Below are 13756 nucleotides of genomic sequence, written 5' to 3'. Positions count from 1 at the left end.
TCATTGCGAGCCTGGCCACGGCACCAATTTATTCCGACTCATTCAGAATAAGCAGAGCATTTCAAATCGTAAGTGTTATCGTATAGCCTAAACGATTTGAAACATACTAACCTCATCGTAGCCTAAGTCTTATATTAAGACACCCAGGTTACTTCACTCATATGCTATTCCAAATTTCAATTAAATCACTGCATTGCGTTGTGTATTTTAATCTAAGACATAAAACGATTTAAACTTACTGTTATTTCAACAGGTGCATTTAATAATCCTAGCTTTAATAGAATCAGATTGGCATGAGCACAATCTATACTTCGTAACCCTCATCCAGGGCACCCCTCAAGATATTCTCCTTACATTTAGATATGCATATCTCCTAAAGGAATTTCCCTAAATGAACTTTAAGATGAAAAGGAATACTTAGGTGGACTTGGAGGCACCGACAACTAAGGCTGCATTCCCTTTTCTTGTGTCCCTACTAGTCAGAAATATACTGTGCCAAGTGCCAACCCAGTGGCGAGACTGCCTTCACGTTAGTCTCTGGTCAACACCAAACATTCGACTAACCACTGGCCAAACAACTGGTGCCTGCAGTTAAGCACTATTACACGTATACTTACAATTAAATACACGAAACAGCCAAAACAACGTTTTTCATTACTAAATACAAACACAACAAAATTAATATCCTTCTTCTTCATAATACTCACTACCACTTTACGTACATTTAAAAAGAATACATAAAACTGTACAACAAATTGAGGAAAAGTACAATCTCTCTTGTCGAAGTTTCGACAGGGTTTCCTGTTCTTGACATGGTGATACTGGGTTCACTAATCTTGACGTGATCCAAAACATACTGTTCCTAGTAATTACTCTCAATTAAAATATTTTATTTTCAAGAAATTTATTTGTACTCATATTTCACATTTCTATATTCAAACTCAAGTTTGTCTAGCTATTATTTTTAAATATATACCTTTCTTTTTTTATTCTATATATTTTAGCAATTTTTGTTTTAGCATCCAATTGACGTTTAGCGGCTTAAAAATGATTGTTTACTTTTGTTTATAATGCTTCACACCTGACAAAATCTAAAGCCATAGCTTTTTCAGTCTAAACATCAAATTTCTTACTTTTTACCATTTGCTTTAGTTTTGTAGTAATCACAAATGTCAGTATATGTCCGTAGCTGCGGTTTCATGATTTGCCTAAAGGAAAACAAGCCTAAAATAGCTTCTGAAAAGTTGTGAAGCCGCTAAATAGATTGGATAACTATATTCGAATTACAAATATGAAATTGCAGTATGGTATCACTGAAACTGAATAATCTGGGACTATTTTCATGTGACACCAATTTCATTTTGTTTCCTCTTTAAAAATACGCTTGCTTCCCATTAACCAGATTTAACAAAACCTTCAGAGATTTTGAAGTTCTCAGTAAAATCTAATTTAGTTAGTGCTGAATAGGCCTATGTGTGGAATTTGAGTTTGATATCCAGCTAATTATTTTTAAAATTTTTATTGACATACTACCTGTTCGAAATGAAGGTGTTTTCTTTAATATGTTTACGTAACCAAAATACCCTTATGAGGCCAGACATACAATATATTGCCGGTGTCACACACTGACAATTCAAGACCGCGACCATCGTAATTTGCTCATTACGACGCGGATGGCGACTGATCAGCATCAGCCTTGGGCCTCAAAAAAAAGAAAAATCAGCTGGTTACGACACCACAACGTCATACGTAATGCACATTCATGACAGCAGTGCGTACACTGAGATGAGATTACAAACGTGTGTAGTTGTACGCAACAGTCGCAGATGATTCAGGCCATGCCCACATTTAACCGTTTTGACAGGATGGCGACATCCGTAAAGGCATGATGATTTATGCCCGACTTAGTTACGTCCTGTGCCGACAGACGCAACGGCAACACCATGTGCCGTGCACGTGGATGCCGCCATATACTGTATAAATGCCAGGTGAACTCGACACTCACCATTCTTGTTGCAGCTGCAGACAGAGCTAGAAGATGGACGACACGGATTTGTTGAGCCTGATAACTGAGAACCTACATGATCTGGAATTAGTGGAATGTATTTTGGATTACCACGATGCCTTGTTGCAGTTAAGAATTGTTAAGTGCCTGCAGGAATGAGTTTTAAACGCAAGAAGAAAAGAAAACCAAGAAGGTGCTGGGTCTGGCCTTACCTACAAAGAAGAGAGAAGAAAGGTTATTATGAGAACTTGATGAGAGAATTGGCAACTGAAACTCCAGAACTGTACCGGAATTTTACAAGGATTGCGGATGAGCTTTTCATTGAAATTGTGGAACGGGTCACGCTCTACATAAAAAAAGACTCACATTCTGGAGAAGACTCATTGAGCCAGGCCTGCGTGTTGCAATTACCTTGCGTTTCCTTGCCACTGGAGAATCCTACAAGAGCCTGTCCTACCAATTCCGAGTAGCTCCCAACATGATCAGTGGTATTGTGCCCGAGAGTTGCAGGGCCATTGTGGCTGCCTACAGAAATGAGGTCATGCAGGTACCCAGCACCCCAGAGCAATGGAAGGAGGTAGCCCGTGGGTTTGAGGAACAATGGAATTTCTCACACACCCTTGGAGCGATAGACAGGAAACACATCCACATCCAGAACCCATGCTTTGAAGGAACTCATTATTTTAATTATAAGGAGTTCTACCCTATAACTCTACTAGGAGTGGTTAACACTGAGTACAAGTTCCTGTACGTGGATGTAAGTGCCATAGCGTCCAAGTCTAATGGTGGGTTGTAAAGTCCCCGCTCAGCGCGTTCTCTGTAGAGAACATCCCGTTTTCAGCGGTGCCTTTTCATCGACCTAAGGTCGATCGGAATATATATTTATCATCATAATTTTAAACTGTATATATGCTGTCTTTCTAAACGATCATGTTTTATGTACAAGTAATGAGTTATTTATGTTATATGTCAGACATTGTTGATCACTATGTTCTCTGTATGAACCTGTCCTGTTTTCGTAAGGAATTAGTTTGACCTCAGGTCACCTGTAAATCTTTGTACCCCAGCGGTCTCTGCGAACTACACAGACGCCCGCATCCCGCTTTATAAGCAGCTAGTTTTCATCAATAAACCACCCCCACCAAAATCACTTTCATGCATCATAATAAAGTTTTCATCTAACCTACCCATCTCACAGACTCATCATCAACATAGAGTTACGGGCTGCTCTAGGAGCAAGAGCCCGTGCTGGCACAAGGCCAGCTAAATCTGAAACAACAACAACATCAATAAACCGGCAGTACTTGTCTTCCTGCTCATTATTTTGCACCTCTCTCACAGTGTCTCTGCTAACACACAGCTTTGCAAAATGCTTGATCGACGTGAAGCCAACCTGCCTGCCCCTGAAAGATTGCCAAACGAAACTGAAGATAAACGCCCCCCAACCCGCCCGGCCCCCATCGACTATTTCTTCGTTGGAGATGTCGCCTTCCCTCTTAAGAAGTATATGATGAAACCATACCCTGCACGAAGACTGACAATACCTGAACACATCTACAACTATCGACTAAGCAGGGCAAGACGTACAGTGAAGAATGCCTTTGGGATCCTAGCAAACAGGCAGATATTGTTCACAAATATTATTATCTTTATCTAGTCTGCTTGTTTAAATACGTATTTAATATGAAATTCCTTTTGTATACCATCCTTTTCTTCTTTCATTAAGAAATAATAGGCATTAATATGAAGTACCTTTTGTATATCATCTATTTCTAATAATTAATGTTTTCCATTTGTCTCCCACAGGTTCAGTGTTTCACACCCAATAAAACTTCGTCATGATCTTGTCGAGTCCGTAGTGTTGACCGCTTGTGTGTTGCACAGCTTAATCATGACAAGAAATCCTCATGCCAGGAGTGAAGGAGATGAAGATGACTTGGTGACTCGTGAGGTCCTACCTGGCAGCTGGAGGTCTGGAGAAACTTTACCAAGCGTGACTCTCCCACAGCATACAGCAACCGTGACTGGCAAGCCTCAGGCCCTCAACGTTACCACCTTCGTGACTATGTAAACTCCCCTGCAGGCTCCGTTCATTGGCAGGGATCAATGATTTAAGAAGACAGCAGGAAATGCTTTTTCATACCTAAGAAAGTCATGTTGAAAATTTTTGTAACTTTCATAAATAAATTAGGTTAAAATAAAAAAAAATGTATAAGTATATCAAGAATACTGAAAATCTTGAATGCAATACATATTTTACTCAAAATAGAAAATGCCTTTTCACTTACATACAGTACTTATGAACATTCTAAAAAATTGTGCTTGATTGCAGTCAACTCACTGACTTATTTGTATAAAAGGAAATCATGTTAAAAACTATGTAATAATTAAAATTCAGAAATTTTTATATTATTAGAAAATATATTTTATTTTATGTTGTATTCTGTGTCATATTTTAACTCTATATAGGCACACACACAATTGAGAACTGTCAAATAACTGTTGAGATAGGTTAGCCTAGGCTGAAAACCTAGTCAGCATGGGCTAGGCCTGGCATAACCTATCCTAGTAACCTTAAAATTGCAAAGATCAGAACCTTATATAAAATCATTTAGGATTACCAAATTATGGCAATAAGTCTTGCAGCTAAAACCTTTTGACTGAGTGGCTCGCCCTAGAATCGAGGTATAATATCTGTACCATTCTGGAAATAGGCATAACTACAAAATGAAAATTTTTCAGGAGATTGATTTGAAAGTTTGATCTATTTTGAGAAATCATCTATGATACCTAGCTTGAATGAAACCATTGTACTGTTTACAATGTTTTGGCAGTTCTGCAAAGGCATTCATTATAAAAGAAAATCTGACTAATTCACCAAAATACATGACTTGTGCCCTTTTCTAGAACGAAAATGATAGCTTTATCATACTTTTTGTCTATCTTTATAAATTCCAGTCAGAGTAATTTGTGTATTTATTTGTTGAATTGCATTTTCTTTATAGGTTTTAAATCAAATATTTTTTTCCTTTTGAATTTATTGAAAAAATCCTACATTTTGAAATTTTTTTAAAAATTTCTTGAAATAATTATTCCTTTTTGATAATTTTTGGAAAATTTAACGAAAAAATCACTTTGACAATTTTTAGAAAATTAAATTAAGAAAATCAAAGTTTATGACCATTTTGGAAAATTTAGTAAAAAAATTCGCACTTTGGCAATTTATAAGAAATTAAATATAAAAAAATCACACCATGTCAATTGATGGAAAATTTTGAAAAAATCATACCGGGCCATTTTCTGGAATATAATAGAAAAAAATAACACTATGTCAGTTTTGGAAAATTTTGAGAAAAAAATCAAACTTTTAGGCAATTTCTGAATAATAATATTATCAACAAAATTGACTAGTCTTCTTCAAAATCCTCTGCAAAATCTGGATGTACCTCATGATTTGAAACACTACTTTTACGAGGTAAGTTTTTGTAAAACTGATGAAATCTGGTGTCAATAAAAGGGAAGCAATGACAGCAAATCCTTTTCTTTTCTTCTGATATGGGTAGGGCCCTGTATATTCTTTTTCTAGCATCTCATTTAAAATTGGAGGTTGCCCCCTTCTAACAAAAGAGAGCTTTTTAAGGATTGACTTTTCTTTATAGTCTACAGAGTATAGCATTTGCTTTGGATGCTCTTTGTCATAAATGGATCTGACTACTTCATTCCATCGAAATGCTTCTTTGTCTGCATTAATAGAACGCTTGATTAGCGGTCCTTTAAGGAGTTTGGAGAAATCATAAAAATCATTTTGCGTCATTTCTACAACTTTAAAGGGATTTTTTCGGCCAACAGTTCTTACAAGTTGGCACCAATCATATGGTACATTTATACGAATGTCAGTTTTTTTCTTCATTTTTCAATAAGAGCGTGGTCAGAATCACATTCCATGTGTGTGTGACCAGGAACAAGAAATTTATGTGTTATCTTAGAGATCCACGGGCACACTTCTAAAAGAGTGAAAACATTGATGAGACATGACTGTTCTTATTTTGGCCTGAGCAGCTGTCAGAGTAAAGTATAATTTCTTTAGTATTTTCTGGAGGAAGGAGCTGGATGAAGTTGTATATGCAAGAAGCTATCTGGTTAGCTCCCCTGCCAGGTGTACACTCATCCCACATGTAGCAAGTTGCTTGATTGGTTGCTAGCTCATGGAATGTTAAATTAAATGTCCATAAGGGTCTTTTATAAAAAGCAACATTAACGCTAAGAGCTGGTGTTCGAAGGCATTGTTGTAAGTCGAATGTGAATACTCTGAGTTTATCATTATTAGCTTTAGAACTTTCTTTGTCCATTCTTTTTTCTTCGTAGGCTAACTCTACATTTTCGTGATGCTTTTTCTGACGAGCTAAAACTTCATTTTTGCCCTCTTGATCATCTTCATTAAACTGAGATAATTTAAGCTTTAGAACATCACATGTAGAGCATGTATCTACTTGAGGCTGCTTAAATTTTAGGCCAGTTGTAAAAGACTCTCTTGTATGTTGACAAAGATCTATGATGTGAATCGTGATTGGCTTCTCTGTACAGGTCGTACATTTTTTCAAGTGTTAAATCACTTCCTAAATACCTCTGTTGAGTTTTGTTTCTAGCGTAATGTGACTCATAGCTTGGGAAATTGTAGATGTGTTCTTTTATTTTCTATTTCTTCTTCAGTAACAGCACAAGGATTCTTTTGCTTACCTCTTCTATCTTCAATTATCTGGCCTGCGGTTGATTGAATTTTCTTTGTTCGTACCACTCGAATAAGCTTTGGTGTTATGTCAAATATTCGCAGAAAGCATTTTTGGCACACTTTTGTTCTCAAGCCATGATTTTCAACAAAATATTCAGGAGAAACTGTCCTATTTTTTTCCTTGGAAGGACTCACTTGTTTTTTCCGGGTGGTTTTTTTGTCTCTTATTTCAATTAAGTTGCTCAAATACTGGATATGCTTAGTATGACAATCCATTGACCAGTAGGTGTCAAACAGGGATTTTTGCAATTGCTCTGAAATGAGCTGCTTGCATTTATTTCTGCAGTTTTCAATTCTGAAAAATCTTCTCTCTCTGACTTTTTTATTAGAGGTATTTGTATAAGAATCACCTGCGATTCGTGCAGATTTTATTGCTTTTCTTTGAAGTAGCTTTGACCCTTTAGTTGCACTTGAAGCTTGTGGCATTTCATCATCTGTGGGTGGATCGTCATCAACTTTATCTCTGGGTAATCTATAATCAGGATCTAAATCTGAGTCATCAATAGTCTCATCTGCAGATTCGAGTAATCGATCATCTTCTGAATTATCTATGTCTTCAACAGCGCTGCAGGAGGGTTTACTTTTCCGAAGTAGCCTCATGGAAGCTTCTCGACCATCCTCTGACCTCTCTGGGTCTTCCCCAGCACTGCAGGAGAGTCTACTTTCCCGAAGTAGCCTCTTGGATGCTTCTACCATTATTCTTCCTCTGTTCATTTTATACCAAGCCTAAGAATAAGAAAAAAATATTGGAAATTTTGTAAAACTTCCAAAAAATGTTAATGAAAACTCTTGATTTTTACTGACACCCACTGTATACGGGCTCGAACCCAGGATGACAGAATTACAAGACAGGTACCGTAATCACTGTCACCGCTTTTCTTGCTAGTTTTAATAAAAATTTGCAAATTTCGTTTGTGCAGAATTTCATTATAATTTGGTAGGTACCTATTTATACAGTATATAGTACAATCAATTCACAACTAAATGAAAAGCAGAAAGAATTTCAGAGCTGCACTAACATGATATAGGTACCTTGATATTATTATTATACGAAGAATCATTAAAACAGCTAATTTTTTATGCTCACCCCAGTCGAAATTATATTTTTTCCTTGCATTTTGTTAATTTGATGAACAAAAAAATGTTTCTTCTGCAACTTTTTTTTCTGCAAATGCTTATTTTTGGAGATATTAAGCACTTAAAATTATTATATACCATATGGTTATTAACTACGCAGGTAGGCTAGGTACTTTGCAACCAATGAGCTCTATGTTTGCAACAAGCAAACACTGCATACTCATTCAATGTTATTAATCACTCAGTTACATAGCTAACACACCATAGCCTAGGCGAAGAGGTTTTAATTATAAGTAATTAAGTTCCATATTCACAACTCTGAGAGGGGTCCAGGGGGGTGAAGGCCCTTTGGCCGAGAAATAGGGGCTATGCCCCCTTGGACAAAACTATAATATCCCCTAGAAAAGGTTAGGTAAGAGGTTGTAATCACTGCAAACCACGAATGTGCATAGGCCTAGTTAGTAATACCATTAAAATATATTTACACATACCAAATATAAAAGATAAAAATTGCAGAGCCTTTAAATTCATAACAATGAATGGGATTTTTTATAAGCTGGGTGTCATCTTAATAAGTAATATGATAATATTAATTATATATACTTTACTATAAGAATAGTTGAAAATTAAGAAAAAAATTAATACAATTCATAAAATTCAACTACCTATAAGGAATAATAACAATTCTCTATAATTATTAGCCGTACCTTATCAGTATGATACAAATTGTAGTCAAACGACCCTTCCTCGGTGCACTCAACAACACACAATGAATCTTCTGTTTCATTGAAACGAATGCTGCAGCAAGAGCGGTTCAAGTGAATACAAGAATCGACAAGTACATGCAAGACTAACACGCGGCAAAGCGAATGACTTATGCCCTTAAAAAATTTGTGATGCCACAAGAATTGTATCTTCGTTCAGGAAATAGGGCATAAGTCGAATTTTGCCCTTTTTCCGTGACGATCGCAAGGCTATCCTTACTTGTGGCTTTTAACAATGCTTTATAACTTTGTTAGGAGTTGGTGGCGTTGTGCCCTTTTTCTAGACTGATTTAGGATCATTTGCGGCATTTCATTTTTGTACTTAACTCCATTTTGCCAAAAATTGACTTATGCCCTATTTCCAGAATGGCTGATATTCTGAAAATATTTCATTAGTACTGCTAATTTTGATTTGTACATTTTTTAAAGTTTCATTTTCTCTTTATCTGAATTCATGAAAATATATCATGCCCTCATTCATATCCAGTTTAATATTATTGATTTGCACATTATTTTTTACAAAAGTTTTAAGTTTCATTTTTTCTTTATCTGAACTTATGAAAATATCAACCTTCATTCATCTCCAGTTCAATAACCTTGTAAATATTGGGGAACGGTTTGTAGTTAGGGAAGTTGTTACCCAAAGTGAGGTTCAAGAAATGTCAGAAGTGAAAGACTGATCCTTTATTATTCTCGACAGATATATTTATAATACAGAAAGCGTAAGGAAAGGTAGCGGGCGACCTGAGGCACCCGCTGCGTCCATATGAAGGTTGTGTTTGTTAACAGGCATAAAAAGACATATATAGGCCTAATGCGTTACAGAACATGTAAAAGGCCATACAAAGATGCATACAATGAGATACATAAAGAATCTGAAATATCAGTAAGCAACAAATATGACGTGATTAATGTACGTATGAAGAGAGAAACACAAGAAAGGAGAGGATTTGACGCCCTTAGAAATACTCTCCCCCCCCCCGACAGTGATTAAGAGGAGGAATTATTTGATGAAAATAACATTAATCACGCAGACGCTGACTCACTTGGAGCGGGCCCCTGCTCCTGGAGAACTGTGGGCGTGGGGTGGAACCAACATTTGGGGTTGGCTCGATGTGTTTTCTGGGGCGCCCTGGACCCTGCTTTGGTGGGGGAGCGGGTATGTCTGCAGAGAGGTACTGAGGGGGTACTCTGGGGCGGCTGCCTTCTTCCTGCGTACTTTCTGTCCAATACGAATGCTGTCTTCAGCCTGTCGATGGTGATCCAGTCTTCCCGCCCGTGGATGTCAAGGAAGTATGCCTTGGTGGCCTGCCTGATGACCCGGTGGGGCCCCCTGTAGGGCCTGGTAAAGGGCGGCCGACGGGCGTCCACCCTGACGAAGACGTAGGCACAAGAGTGTAAGGCAGGTGGGCTGTAGGTGGTGGTTCTGTCGGTGAAGGTCTTATGGCAGGGTGCAAACTTCTGTACGAGTTCCCTCAATCTTGGGAAGGGTGTGTCGGCGCTGTCGGCCGACGGCGGGAAGAATTCTCCGGGGATGGCCAGTGTCTCCCCATAGACTTTATCAGCAGGGGAGGCGTCGCCATTTGCCTCTGGTGCAGTGCGGAGACCCAGCAGGACCCAGGGCAGCTGTTCCTTCCACCTCTCATCAGTGCAGCATGCCATGAGAGCTGCCTTAAGAAAGCGGTGCGCCCTCTCGACCATGCCATTCCCTGCCAGGTTGTAGGCTGTTGTGCTGTGTAGAGCTGTACCCATCAGGCATGCTAAGGAGACCCAGAGCTCTGACAGGAAGACTGGACCCCTGTCTGTAGTGATGCTGTCTGGTACTCTGAAACAGCTGAGCCAACTGGAGAGGAAGGTCTCTGCGCATGACGCTGTTGATGCCTCCTCCATGGGGGTTGCCTTGGGCTGTAAAGTCACCACATTGGCGCCGGCGTATTGTTTCGGCGGCGCCATTAATTAAGTCTCCGCTGAGCATGTTTTCTTTGGTGACTTCCCATTTTCTTCAAACTCAATTAGTCACGCCTAAAACGTGCCAGGTCACGCATTTTTAACCATTTTTACTTTATGTGTATTTATACAAATGTCACACATTGTGTATTACATGTTTCTTCATTCACAGGCATCAAGACTGTATCCATATTGTAGTTCTGTAAAAAGGACGCCACGGCCTGGGCAAAGCAGTGCCTGCAGTGCCAGACCAGTAAGGTGGGTCGTCACACGCAGTCGGGGTAGGCGAGTTCCCACAGCCAGGGCGCCGCCGGCCACATCCACATCGACGTCGTCGGGCCCCTTCCCCATCAGGCGGATCCAGATACCTCCTGACGGTGGTAGACCGTTCGACGAGGTGGCCCGAAGCCACACCCATGCAAGAAGCCACCGCCAGCGCGTGCGCCGAGGCCCTGCTCTCCAGTTGGGTTAGCCGCTTCGGTGTCCCGGACCACATCACAACCGACAGGGGCCCCGCCTTCCTCTCCGAGTTGTGGTCTGCCCTGGCTCAACTGCTGGGAACCACGCACCACACCACCACAGCGTACAACCCAGTGGCCAACGGCCTGGTCGAACGGTTCCACAGGTCCCTAAAGTCATCCCTCATGGCCCGCTGCACCGCCGAGGACTGGAAACATCAGCTGCCGTGGGTCCTCCTTGGGTTGAGAACCGCCCCCAGAGCCGACGGCACCCCATCTGCAGCCGAACAAACCTATGGGGAACCCCTCGTGGTGCCGGGAGAGCTTGTGACGGATGGACGCCACTCCCCATCACTGCAGAGGCTCCGCGACGTGGCTGGCAAGTTCGCCCCTTGCAGGCGCTCATACATCGACAAAGCAGCCACCTTCATGCCACCACAGCTGTCATCCGCCACCCACGTCTTCGTCAGAGTCGATGCCGTCCGTCCACCATTAACCAAGCCCTACAGGGGACCCTTCCGCGTGCTGGAACGAAACAGCAAGGCGTTCCAGCTGGCACTCCCCGGCAAGGACGACTGGGTTTCAATAGACCGCTTAAAGCCCGCCTTTCTGTCGGAGAGTCCCGACAGCGACGCAGCACCCCTTCCGCCCAACCGCACACCAGCACGCCCTCACCCCCGCAAGCGTGTCCGTCCCAGGAAGGGACCGCCCAACCATCAGCCTCACAGGCGGGAGGCCCCTCCGTTATCTTCAAGGAGCCGCGGCACCCTTCAGCGTCCCAGCAGATACAGGGATTAGTCAGACGTGTCCCTCGTCTTGGGGGGGGAGTATTTGTAAAGTCACCACATTGGCGCCGGCGTAGTGTTTTGGCGGCGCCATTATTTAAGTCTCCGCTGAGCATGTTTTCTTTGGTGACTTCCCATTTTCTTCAAACTCAATTAGTCACGCCTAAAACGTGCCAGGTCACGCATTTTTAACCATTTTTACTTTATGCGTATTTATACAAATGTCACACATTGTGTATCACATGTTTCTTCATTCACAGGCATCAAGACTGTATCCATATTGTAGTTCTGTATGTTTTTGTATTGTAATTTATACTCGTTCACTGCATATTATTGTTTATTGTTTCGACCTCAGGTCACAGTCAATTCCATTGTCTCTCGCGGGCCGGCGTCAGTCGGCCGCTATGTAAACTGCCTGGATCTGTAATAAAGTAGCAGTAACTTTTACCTGCTCGTTTCTTTGACACCTTACAGGGCCAGCGGGCGGAGCGGTCTATGATTGTCAGGAGGTATCTGGCTCCTCCCGATTGCGGAAGGGGCCCGACGACGTCAATGTGGATGAAACACCGATGAAGCTGGGGAATTCACCGACCCCGGACTCTGTGTGCCGGGGCATTTTGCTCTTCTGGCACAGGATGCAGCTCCTTGCTCACTGGCAAACATCCTTGTTGATGCCATGCCAGACAAATTTGTTAGTCACGAGGCACGCCGTTGTGCGCCCTGATGGATGGGAGAGACCGTGGACTATGTCGAACACCTGCCTTCTCCTCGAAGTGGGTACAAGGGGTGTGGGCGGCCTGTGCTTGTGTCGCAGAGGAGAGTTGTGTTCGAGCTTGCTAAGGGCATGTCTTCCCACTTAAGAGCCGTCACTGTCGTCATGTAGTCTGCCGTCACTGCCATCCTGTAGTCTGCCGTCTCTGGGTCTGCTGCTTGTTCTCTTGCCAGGTCTTCATAGTCAATGCCGAGGTGAAGGGAATTGATTTCTACCCTCGACAGAGCGTCAGCCACCGGGTTTTTCCTGCCAGGGACGTAGTTGATGGTGCACCTGAATTCGGAGATGGCGGTCAGGTGCCGCTGTTGCCTTGCAAACCATGCATCTCCCGGCTTTGCAAATGTGTGCACCAAGGGTTTATAATCTGTCAGGATCGTGAATTCGGTCCCCTCCAACAGGTACTTGAAGTGTCTCATGGCCTGTTAGACAGCCAGCAGCTCTCTGTCGAAGGTGAAAACTTGTGGCTGAAGAAGACCAAGGGCTAGGGGGTGCCATTCACTAGCTGCTCGAGTACTGTGCCGCAGGCGATGTTGCTGGCGTCCGTTGTCAACCTGAGGGCGGCAGTGGAGTTGTGGTGAGTTAAGGTAGTGGCACTGGAGAGGGCTCTCTTTGTTGCAATGAATGCCTGCTGCTGCAGAGCCTCCCATGTCAGTGTTTTTGGTTTGCCCTTCAGGAATGACGTCAGGGGGTAATAGTGTGGGCGACGTCCAGGATGAAACGTCGGTAGCAGTTTATCATCCTGAGAAATTCCTGAAGGGCCTTGATGGTTTGTGGTTTTGGGAAATTCTCTATAGCTTTTACTTTAGAGGTGGTGGGGCGCACTCCTGCTGGGGGAAATCTCGTGGCCAAGGGAGTCTACTTTTTCTTTCCTGAAAATGCACTTGTCGAACCTGACGACTAGTCCGCTGTCCTGCAGATGTTTCAGGACGGTGCGGATGTGGTGAAGGTGTTCCTCTGGGGACCTGGAGAAGATGAGAATGTCGTCGACGTAGCAGATGCAGAAAGGCAGATCCCCAAGATGGTGTCCATCAGGCGCTGGAATGTGGCACCTGCATTCCTGAGACCGAAGGTGGAATAGGAAAATGTGTAGCTCCAGAAGGACGTGATGATGGTGGTCTTTGGGACGCCATCAGGATGCACAGGGACTTGGAAGTATGGC

The 13756-nt window shown here is 42.0% G+C and overlaps 2 protein-coding genes across 2 annotated transcripts; one reads left to right on the top strand and one right to left on the bottom strand.

Annotated features, from left to right (window-relative positions):
- The first annotated feature begins 2483 nt into the window (after window positions 1-2483).
- LOC136831105 (uncharacterized) lies at window positions 2484-4076 on the top strand. The gene is made up of 3 exons (XM_067091058.1): window positions 2484-2797; window positions 3347-3625; window positions 3812-4076. The coding sequence occupies exons 1-3, from the start codon at window positions 2484-2486 to the stop codon at window positions 4074-4076; spliced, it is 858 nt and encodes a 285-aa protein (XP_066947159.1).
- Window positions 4077-9661: 5585 nt separating this feature from the next.
- LOC136831104 (uncharacterized) lies at window positions 9662-10588 on the bottom strand. The gene has a single exon (XM_067091057.1). The coding sequence runs from the start codon at window positions 10586-10588 to the stop codon at window positions 9662-9664; it is 927 nt and encodes a 308-aa protein (XP_066947158.1).
- Between the last annotated feature and the right edge of the window lie 3168 nt (window positions 10589-13756).

Source organism: Macrobrachium rosenbergii, chromosome 48 (genome assembly GCF_040412425.1).
Source record: "Macrobrachium rosenbergii isolate ZJJX-2024 chromosome 48, ASM4041242v1, whole genome shotgun sequence".
Taxonomy (NCBI): Eukaryota; Metazoa; Arthropoda; class Malacostraca; order Decapoda; family Palaemonidae; genus Macrobrachium; species Macrobrachium rosenbergii.
The sequence above is the reverse complement of the archived record's forward strand: the minus strand, read 5'-3'. Positions and strand labels throughout refer to the sequence as shown.